The sequence below is a fragment of the Mus pahari genome, chromosome 20 (assembly GCF_900095145.1).
Source record: "Mus pahari chromosome 20, PAHARI_EIJ_v1.1, whole genome shotgun sequence".
Taxonomy (NCBI): domain Eukaryota; kingdom Metazoa; phylum Chordata; class Mammalia; order Rodentia; family Muridae; genus Mus; species Mus pahari.
The window spans coordinates 9,554,118-9,564,130 of NC_034609.1; the positions used below are offsets into that span (position 1 = coordinate 9,554,118).

Sequence of the window (10,013 nt, forward strand, 5' to 3'; positions counted from 1 at the left end):
TTTTTTTTTTTTTTTGCCTGATGCCCTAAGTCGTGTCCAAGGGCTCCGTCCTAGAAACAATCACTTCGCTAATGGGGGGACAAGAATATTTGGACAGACAGCTTGCAAACGAGGCACTTTCCTATGCTTGAAGCTCAGTAACAGCTCCCGGACCACATGTACGGAACACAGGGGTAAAATGGTTGCTACCAAGACCGCGGGCGCTGCCCAGGGTCACGAGACCAAGTGGCTTCCGGTTTTGTCGCCCACGCCCCCGAGGCTCCCGAGTCGCACTTCCTGGGCTCGGGCCGACCGCGCTGACGCCGAGAGGCTGCTGTGACCTGAGAGCGGCCGCGGTGCACATGGAGGGGACCCCGCCAGGGGCGGCGCCCTCCTCGGCGCTGGCCGCCGTGCTCAAGCACAGCTCGGCGCTGCCGCCCGAGAGCGCCCAGGTCCAAGGCTACGACTTCAACCGCGGCGTAGATTACCACGCGCTTCTGGACGCCTACCGCACCACCGGCTTCCAGGCTACCAACTTCGGGCGCGCGGTGCAGCAAGTCAACGCCATGGTGAGGCGCGGGGCGACCCGGGCGGATTTGCGCGTGAGCGTCCGGGAGAGGCGGGGTCCTGGTTCTGCGATGGGTGGACCTTGGGGTTAAAATCCAAAGGGCTTTGTAGGAGGAGCTTAACGCTGCGAGAGCCCGGGGTTCGCTTTCCCCAGTGGAAGGAGACTTGAAGATACTGGGTGGTCCTCAAACCATCAAGTGACAGACGTGGACCTGGAATGGGAGGGTTAGGGTCTGCGCAGGGGTTGTGCTTTGGTTTTGTAGTCGTCTCCCTGAGTGCAATCAACCTCTGGAATCCAATCCAGGTAGGGTACCTCAACTGAGGTTTGGAGTCTTAGTGCAACTTTCCTGTGCCCTTATGACCAGATTGAGAAAAAGCTGGAGCCACTGGCCGTAGATGAAGACCATCACGAAGACCTGACTCAGAGCCGCCGCCCACTTACAGGCTGCACCATTTTCTTGGGCTATACTTCCAACCTCATCAGTTCAGGCATCCGGGAGACCATTCGATACCTCGTGCAGCACAACATGGTGGGTCCATGTCAGCTCTGGGACCCCAGCCTCCTTGGGGCAGTAGACAAAAGGGTTATTCAGTTAAGAGAAATGAAGAGGCTCAGAGATTATTTGCTGTCCTGTGAAAGATTTGGGTTTGCTTTTCAGCAACCACATGGGGACTCACAACCAACTGTAATGGGATCTGATGATGCCATTACAGATCTGGTGTGTCTGAAGAGAGGGACAGTGTATTCACATACATTAAATAAATCTTTTTTAGTCCTTTTGTTTTTTGGTTTTTCAAGACAGGGTTTCTCTGTATAGCCCTGGCTGTCCTGAAACTTACTTTGTAGACCAGGCTGGCCTTGAACTCAGAAATCCACCTGCCTCTGCCTCCCAAGTGCTGGGATTCAAGGCGTGCGCCTTCACCGCCCCAAATAAATCTTTTTAAAAAAGGGTATGAGGAGATGGAGTATCGTTCTGAGACATTCTGGCAGCCCTCATGCCTCAGCCTCCTTTCTGAGTGCTGGGATCACAAGAGTGCCACTTTTTCTGGCTGTGGGTCTGCTTCAAGCAGAGGATGGGGCTGGAGTTGGGTTTTGTTGTAGAGCTCATGCTTAGGTCTAGATGAGCTCACCCATGTTAGGTTGCTGCTTAGAAGGGGGGTCAGTGTTGCCTGCGACCACAGGTGGATGTGTTGGTGACCACTGCTGGAGGTGTGGAAGAAGACCTCATCAAGTGCCTGGCGCCCACATACCTTGGCGAGTTCAGCCTCAGGGGGAAGGAACTCCGGGAGAATGGGATCAACAGGTGAGGTTCTGAGTAGTGGTCGGGGGGGGGGGAGGGGGAGAAGCTGGGCAGAGCATCCCGGTGACCCATGCCCATATGGTTCCCATTTCCAGGATTGGGAACCTGCTGGTACCAAATGACAATTACTGCAAGTTTGAGGACTGGCTCATGCCCATTCTGGACCAGATGGTGCTAGAGCAGAACACAGAGGTAGGGCTGGAAGGGCTCAGGAGGGCCAGCATAGTCAAGAGTTAGAAGACATATGAGCTAATACTGATATTCTCTCCCTTGATAGGGTGTGAAGTGGACACCTTCCAAGATGATCTCCCGGCTTGGGAAGGAGATCAACAACCCAGACTCTGTGTATTATTGGGCCCATAAGGTGGGTTGGGTGGGGACGGTACTCCCAGGCTTTGGTTTGCACTGACTTTGTCTTTGTACCTACCCGAGAGTCTCTATAATTATTCTTAGTCTTCCCAAATTAGACGAGGTGTGTCACTTGCTTGCAGGGTTCTCCTACTTATGCCCCTACACTCCTGAGATTTGGTGTAGTGACTTAGAAGTCAGTGGGGGCTGACCCAGGGTACTGTGCACCCAGGGACAATGCAGCACAGGAGTCTGGACAGTAACAAGCCAGTGCTCAGTGTGCCAGCACCTTCAAGCCATGTGTGGTTGCCCTCACATCTGCCTCCACATGTAGAGCAAAGGGTCATGTCCAGCAGAGAAGTCAGGGTTTCCCTGGGGTGTGAGCTGTAGCTGCTGACTGGTCCTGTCTCCACCAGAACCACATCCCTGTGCTGAGTCCAGCACTCACAGATGGCTCACTGGGTGACATGATCTTCTTCCATTCCTATAAAAACCCAGGCTTGGTCCTGGACATTGTTGAAGGTGAGGTGCTAAGGCCCTGGGAGGAGGGGGAGGAAGGCCCTCTGAGGTCAAGGCCTGACCTCTGCCCTCTTGCAGACCTGCGACTCATCAACACGCAGGCCATTTTCGCCAAGCACTCTGGGATGATCATCCTAGGTGGAGGTGTGGTCAAGCATCACATCGCCAATGCTAACCTCATGGTGAGTGCAGTGGCCTGTGACCGTCCCCACTGTGTTATATGGTGGCTATGGGGTGAAGAGTAATGGATCTGAGGCACAGAATAGTGCTGTAGTGGGAGCAGAGGCACAGAATAGTGCTGTAGTGGGAGCAGAGGTAGGTGTGGTCTTTTGTGGATGGTTTGTGGCAGCCACTGAGCCATCTCTCCAGCCCTATATACTATTCTTTGCCTGTGCTTTAACTGGCTTGTCACATGGGATGCTTAGAAGTGGTACATTTTGGTTTACGGTGGTACAAGGTATTGGAAACACGATCACCTGCCCAGTAACCTCAGGCACTGATGGGCCCTTCCTAAAAGCTCCCTAGGCCTTCCTCTGTATCATACCCAGCTTTCTACTGCTTCTGACGAGGGCTTCCTCTACCCACAGCGGAATGGAGCCGACTACGCTGTTTATATCAACACAGCCCAGGAGTTTGATGGCTCAGACTCTGGAGCCCGGCCAGATGAGGCTGTCTCTTGGGGCAAGATCCGGATGGATGCACAGCCAGTAAAGGTAGGTGGTGGCTGGCCAGGGTGCAAGGTCCATGGCTGTCCCATGGCTCCATGGCTCACTGAGGTTGTCCTCCGTAGGTCTATGCTGATGCTTCTCTGGTTTTCCCCTTGCTGGTGGCTGAGACATTCGCCCAAAAGGCAGATGCCTTCAGAGCTGAGAAGAATGAGGACTAAGAAGATTGGTAAAGACTAAGGCTTTTTGCCACACCTTTATTTATTACTTTACATGCCAGCCCCTCCCTAGGCCCACTCCTTGGTCAGCAGCATCTCTAGAATAAATGGACTTTTTGTTGGGTTTTCTGAGTCAGTCTGGATCCTTGGTGTCTAGTCTGTAAGCTTCAGCCTGCTCCACCCTCTGCCTCATAGGTCTCTTCTCGCCAGTACTGGATGCTGCCTCCCATGGCAGTCAGTAGGCAGGGTTCCGTGGGATGGTAAGCCAGTGACTGTACCACATTAGAACCTACAGGCAGGGCCAGGGCCAGGGCCCCCTAAGGAACGAGTGGTAGGGAACAATTACTATCTCGCCTGAAGTGCTCAGATGGCTCGTCCCTGATGTTTTGTTGGTTCTGAGTATGCTAGGCAAACCCTGCCACTGAACCACACCCTTGGCCTAGAGACCGCTAGCCTTGGGCATAGAAAGGACTTAGCTCAGCTCCTTGTGACCCATCTGGAACCAACGACAGCCACCACCTTCTCCAAGTCCTCTAGCATATGCTGTTCCCCTTGCTTCAAATATCCTTCCTGCTTTTCCCTTATTCATCCTTCATATTCCAGCTTAGGAAAGGGAGGCAGGGTGAATTCAAGCCCAGACTGGGCTACAAAGTGAGACACACCCCTCTATCATCTGCCAGAGGTTCCTACACAAATACCTGTCATTATTGCTCTTTTCAAGCATGGGAAACACACAGCTGATGCCCTTGGCCAGGAGCACAAGGGGAAGGCTCACCTCTACCAGGTCCCAGAAGAACACTTTCCCGTCTTCAGAGCAGCTGACCACGTGCGTGTCGCGCTCACTCAGGCAGCAGTCCAGCTTGTACTGCTGGTTCTTATGGCCAACATACCTAGCAGTGGGGGTGGGGAAGATCAGAGGGGCTTGTCCTACCCCAGAAGTGGGGAGAGGGGGAAGGGCCAACCACGGAGACTCACTCACTCGCCCAGCAGCTCCCCTGTGTCTTTATCTAGAAGCCGCAGAGTAGAGTCCAGGCTGGATATCAGAGTGCACTGCCCGTCCCGGCTGAAGCAGGTGCAGGTGATGGGACCTTAGAGAGAGTGTGGCAGGCAGGTAAATCTGGGTACTCTTGTCTGTCCCACCACTTGCCCTGACTGTCCCACTGGCCACACTCACTGCCCACGTAGTCTGAGAAGACCTGTCCCATCCTTAGGTCATAGCGCCTCATGCGGCCATCCACAGAGCTGCAAGAAAGGATAGATCCAGCCTAAAGCACTGTGACCTTTTGCTCCAGGGCAGCCTGTGTGCCTGTGCGTTCCTGGCCTTCTAGGAAAATGTGAGCAAGGCGATGATGCTCTTCTGCTGTGTGACTCAGTCTCGGGACAGCTTGGTCCCACTCAGAGCTTTCTAGATCCTGTACCTCCTGACTGGAACAGCAGTCAACTCTACCTGTACCTGGGTTCTACATCTGCACATTTGACCAACTACACATTTTATAAAGATTTTTTTTTTTTTCGAGACAGGGTTTCTCTGTATAGCCCTGGCTGTCCTGGAACTCACTCTGTAGACCAGGCTGGCCTCAAACTGAGAAATCCGCCTGCCTCTGCCTCCTGAGTGCTGGGATTAAAGGCATGCGCCACCACGCCTGGCTTTATAAAGATTTTGCTATCTGTTTTTCTCAAGTCAGGGTTTCTCTGTGTAGCCCTAGCTGATCTGGAACTTACTCTGTAGACCAGGCTGGTCTCTTAACATGCACAGACCCTGAGTTCCATACTCAGCATCTCAAGCCAGCAAACAAACCAAAACCACGTAGCAGAATGGGCAGCCTAACGTGCTACCTCTGGTAGATCCTGAAGTCAGTCTACTACAGATACCAAGGCGGCTGTATTCTCCCAGTGCGACTCCTTCCCCACCCGCAGCACCACCAGTCTTACTTCTTCTTATGTGTATGAAGGCTTTGCCTGGAATCCCCAATCCTTAATGCGCCCCAAGCTTTCTCCCTTTTTGAGGCAGGATCTCGGAGTCCTGACTGGTCTCATACTCACTCTGTGACTGAGTTTGTCCTTGAACATCCCTCTTGCTAAGGATTACAGGTGTGTCTGTCCTACCACACCTGCCTCACCAGGAACTTTGGAAGCACAACCTCAGCAATGCCAGTCTTCCCCTCAAAGAAATATGTCCTTTCACCACTCTCAGAAAAACATGTCCAAGTGTCTCCTGCAGGCCTCGAGACCCTATTCTGTCTGCCATGCCTTCAGCAGCTCTCAATGGCAGCTGCAGCAGCTGGCCACTAGGTGGCTGTAGTCCACCTGGGTTTGCTCTCACCAGGCCTTCACTGCCACCAGTCCTCCCATTTCTGCTGTCTCACAGCTGACTTTTGTCTCTAATGTGACTAGATTTGTTGTACTTCTTAATTTCCTTCCTTCCTTCCTTCCTTCCTTCCTTCCTTCCTTCCTTCCTTCCTTCCTGTCTTTTGCTTTTTTTTGAGACAGGGTTTCTGTGTGGCCTTGGCTGTTCTCGATATCACTGTCAAGACCTCTGCCGGCTTCTGCTTCCTGAGCGCTAGGATTAAAGGCATGTGCCACTACTGCCTAACTGTAGACAGGCTGGCCTTTAACTCTTGGTCCCTGCCCGCCCCCCCTTCTCAGTGCTGGGAAGATTGCACATCTTCCATAGCTGGCACTCAGTGATGTTTTTTGTGTATGAGTTTTTGAGACACGGTATCTATTTAGTTCTAGCTGGAACTTGTTCTGTAGACCAGAATGACCTGGAACTCACAAAGATCCACTTGCCTTTGCCTCCCAAGAACTGGGATTAAAGGCACATGCCACTGTGCCTGCTTGGCTCATGGCTGCATTTATTTATGTAAATTTTTTTGATTTTCATTTCATACATGAATATTTTATCTGCATTTATGTATATGAATCATGTGTGTGTCTGGTTCCCTGAGGAGGCCAAAAAAAGGGTCTAGGGTGTTGGATTCTCTAGACCTGGAGTTACAGATGGTTGTGAGCCACCATGTGGGTGCTGAGAATCAAACCTGGGTTCTCTACAAGAGCAACAAGTACTCTAAGCCACTGGACAGTCTTTTCAGCCCTCATGGTTGCAGTTACTGACTGTCCTACTGGGCAGGACAGACTAGAAACTGTAGCTCTTTCAGTGGAAGAGGCTACACAGTTTCTACCATTAAGTAATCTATGCTGAACAAGGAAGATCTAGAAAGGTCCAAGTAGGTAATATCGGAAGTGGGACTTGGAGATGAGAGTAGCCAACCAGGTGCAGCCAAGGAGTACAGAGGCCATTGTTTTTGCTTAAGCTCTTAAGCTGGGCCATGGTGTGGAATCAGCCACAATAGAGTTCTGTATCACCAAGCTGAAACTAAGTGATGTCTGTAGGCCTAGGAGAAGGCTCAGCAGGAAGAAAGCAAGACTGGTGATACAAGTTTGAAATCTGGAACCCAAATAGTGTGATGAAGTAGCAAGATCTAATGTCTTAGCACTCTTCCTGGGGAAATGGGAGGTGGAGCTAGAAGAGTCTTTTGGAAAGCCAAGGGCCAGTCAGCCTGCAGTACATAGCATGGCAGAAATGGAGAGAGATCCTGACTCGCCTCAGCATAGTCAAGGAGAGAACTGACTGTCCTCTGACCTTGACACATATGCCTGCACGCATACAATACTAAAAATAAATAAAAAAAATAACTCCAGGGGCTGGTGAGATGGCTCAGTGGGTAAGAGCAACCGACTGCTCTTCCGAATGTCCGGAGTTCAAATCCCAGCAACCACATGGTGGCTCATAACCATCCTTAACAAGATCTGACTCCCTCTTCTGGAGTGTCTGAAGACAGCTACAGTGTACTTACATATAATAAATAAATAATTAAATAAATAATTCTTTAAAAAAAAAAAATAAAAAAAATAACTCCAGCCCCAGAGAGGCCTCTGACCTCTGCTGCTATCTCCCCTCCATACATATTCCCCCATACAGATGCATCTCCACTATTTTTTAAACTTTTTATGTGTTTGTGTTTTTGCTTGCATGTATGTTTGTGCCCTGTGTGCATGCCTTGTGCCTGCACAGGCCAGAAGAAGGTACCAGGTCCCCTGGAACTGAAGTCTCGGGCAACTAATAGTAAGTCACCACGTGGGTGCTGAGAATTGAAGCTAGATTTCTTTGGAAGAGCAGCCAGTGCTTTTAACCACTAAGCCATCTCTTCAGCCCCCATGTCTTTGACCTTTTGGGATGCTTATTTTGATTTACAGAATGCAGTGTTGCCTCGTTATCTGAGCTGGGCCAGGCTTTGAGGTGTATACCTACAATTGCAGCCCTTGGAAGGCAGAGCTGGGAATATTGCCACAAAGCCAGCCTGGACTGTACAGTGAGTTCCAGGACAGAGTGATTCTCTGTCAGAAAAACAAAAAGACATCTAGGGATTCAGTATTTGTGTGTGTGAGTGTGTGTTGTAGTTGTTGTTTTGAGACAGGGTTTCTCTACATCGCCCTGACTACTTGGAGATCCAATGCCTCTGCCACCACGACCTTCACGGCTCATTCTGATACTCAGCACTTGGGAGGTAGAGGCAAGAGGATTAAGAATTAAAGGCCGCTTTGGATTACAAAAGACCCTGTCTCAAAAAACCAAACCATGGCCACTATGATCTCCGGTGGCACCAGGGCAAGGAGTGTGGCTCTGGACCCACTCACCCTGCCAAGATCTCATGGTCTGACACCTTTACACTGGATATGCCGTCTCTAGCTTCATCTAGTGTTTGCACCGGCTCAGGCTTCCGAGAACGACAGTCCCAACATCGGACACTGGAATCGATAGAACCTGTAAGGTCAACAACGTGAAGGTGAGGCCAGGTTTGGGTCTCTGGGCAGCAGCCAGTTTCTAGCTGTCCAGACCTAGACTCACCAGACAGGATGACTGTAGCCTCTTCATTAAACTGAACGGTGTTCACCTTCTGAGAATCAGGAATTACCAATTTAGAGGAGTGGGGCTTCGGTGGATTGGGATAAAGGCAAGGCTCTCGGTGCATGTTAGAGCAAGGGCACGTGTTATAGGTAGGGAAGGTGAAAGGTTCTGGGGAAACTGGAAGGAAGACAGTGCTTGGTGGCTGTCACGGTATACTAAATGGGCACAACGGGGAAGACTTTAATGGAAGGATCTTCCTCGTACCACCTACGGGCTAATACGGATCTCTACAATGCACACGTTAATGAGGGTCTTCTGGCTTGTACTCACTCCAGCGTGGCCCCGAAATTTGCGCACGACCTGCCCAGTTGCTACATCCCACAGCACCACCGTCTTGTCCCCGCCACCAGAACAGAGATGGCTGTTGTCAAAGGAGCTGGAGAACGGGGAAAAAGAAGGTCAGTGTCCACTCACGACCCCTAGCCAGCCTCTGCGCTCCTGATTCCAGCCCGGCCCGGGGCTCACCCGGCCGCATCCAGCACTTCGTAGCCGTGGCCACTGTACGTCCGCAGCAGCGTCCCACGCAGCGGGTTCCACAGCTTTAGGGTTTTATCGCTGCCGCACGTCAGGCAGTAGTTGCCGTCCACTGGGGAACAGCGGGCGGGCAGGGGTTACGGGACCGCCGGCCTCGGGTGGAGGGACGCCCGGGAGGGAGGCGAGGGCGCTTACCGTTAAATCGCACGGCTCGCACCGCGCCCTGGCCGCAGTCCAGCGTCTTCAACCGTTTCTGCGGCAGCTCGGGTGGCCGCAGCTTTGGCTCGGGAAAAGCCATACTGCAAGTGCCTCAGGCCGCTGCCTGCTTTACTGCCGAGGTCTTGAGACCACCATCCTTCCGAGCTTTCAAAGAGCCTCGCTCGGGTGTAACATTATTATTGTCCCCCAGGATTTATTTCCTGCTTCGCACTTCCGTGTTCAAACTTTCAGCGCCTTAATGACAGCTTCGGGGATACTGAAAGCTCCTTTCAGTTTTTTTTTTTTTTTCCCCTAGACTTCCTACTTTCCAGGGACTGTTTTGGCCTTTTCTCGTTCTCCTTTTTCTGGTTGAGAGTCGTCCTGCTCCCTGCTATTGGGAACAGAAGCGCTAGGCTACTGGTGTTACTGTAAAAGCCATCCTTCATTCCCACGGCGGAAGCTGCTCTGCTAGCCGGGGAAGAAGGACGGCGTGGTCTTCTTCAGTTTGCTATGTCCACCAACAATATGTCCGACCCACGAAGGCCCAACAAAGTGCTGAGGTGAGCAGTCCAGCAAGTCGTGGCAAGGCGTCTTTGGCTGTGGCCGTGGGTCTTGGCTAAGGTGGCCCAGGTGGGACTTGATCGCTCCTGATCCTTGAACCTGTCGCAGGTATAAGCCTCCTCCGAGTGAGTGCAACCCGGCTTTGGACGACCCGACTCCGGACTACATGAATCTCCTCGGCATGATCTTCAGCATGTGCGGCCTCATGCTTAAG

At 51.9% G+C, this 10,013-nt stretch overlaps 2 protein-coding genes across 2 annotated transcripts; one reads left to right on the top strand and one right to left on the bottom strand.

The window, feature by feature from the left end:
• The first annotated feature begins 275 nt into the window (after nt 1-275).
• Dhps (deoxyhypusine synthase) lies at nt 276-3,733 on the top strand. The gene is made up of 9 exons (XM_021219993.1): nt 276-548; nt 912-1,076; nt 1,729-1,850; nt 1,943-2,039; nt 2,125-2,211; nt 2,612-2,717; nt 2,793-2,896; nt 3,302-3,427; nt 3,505-3,733. The coding sequence occupies exons 1-9, from the start codon at nt 342-344 to the stop codon at nt 3,598-3,600; spliced, it is 1,110 nt and encodes a 369-aa protein (XP_021075652.1). The 5' UTR covers nt 276-341; the 3' UTR covers nt 3,601-3,733.
• On the bottom strand, nt 3,606-9,599 carry Wdr83 (WD repeat domain 83). Its single transcript, XM_021219997.2, has 9 exons — nt 9,236-9,599; nt 9,032-9,152; nt 8,837-8,942; nt 8,507-8,555; nt 8,296-8,422; nt 4,772-4,839; nt 4,577-4,685; nt 4,373-4,487; nt 3,606-3,914 (listed from the first exon to the last, which is right to left on the bottom strand). Exons 1-9 carry the CDS (start codon nt 9,336-9,338, stop codon nt 3,765-3,767), a joined length of 948 nt encoding a protein of 315 aa, XP_021075656.1. The 5' UTR covers nt 9,339-9,599; the 3' UTR covers nt 3,606-3,764.
• Nucleotides 9,600-10,013: the final 414 nt, after the last annotated feature.

What these genes read in the sequence shown, in the direction of transcription:
- Dhps (XM_021219993.1), top strand. Translation starts at nt 342, where the DNA reads ATGGAGGGGACCCCGCCAGGGGCGGCGCCCTCCTCGGCGCTGGCCGCC. An exon ending in TGCAGCAAGTCAACGCCATG is followed by an intron (nt 549 to 911) that starts GTGAGGCGCGGG and finishes CCTTATGACCAG; the next exon opens with ATTGAGAAAAAGCTGGAGCC. An exon ending in TGTATTATTGGGCCCATAAG is followed by an intron (nt 2,212 to 2,611) that starts GTGGGTTGGGTG and finishes TGTCTCCACCAG; the next exon opens with AACCACATCCCTGTGCTGAG.
- Wdr83 (XM_021219997.2), bottom strand. Translation starts at nt 9,338, where the DNA reads ATGGCTTTTCCCGAGCCAAAGCTGCGGCCACCCGAGCTGCCGCAGAAA. An exon ending in GCGAGCCGTGCGATTTAACG is followed by an intron (nt 9,153 to 9,235) that starts GTAAGCGCCCTC and finishes GCTGTTCCCCAG; the next exon opens with TGGACGGCAACTACTGCCTG. An exon ending in GGCTACAGTCATCCTGTCTG is followed by an intron (nt 8,423 to 8,506) that starts GTGAGTCTAGGT and finishes TTGACCTTACAG; the next exon opens with GTTCTATCGATTCCAGTGTC.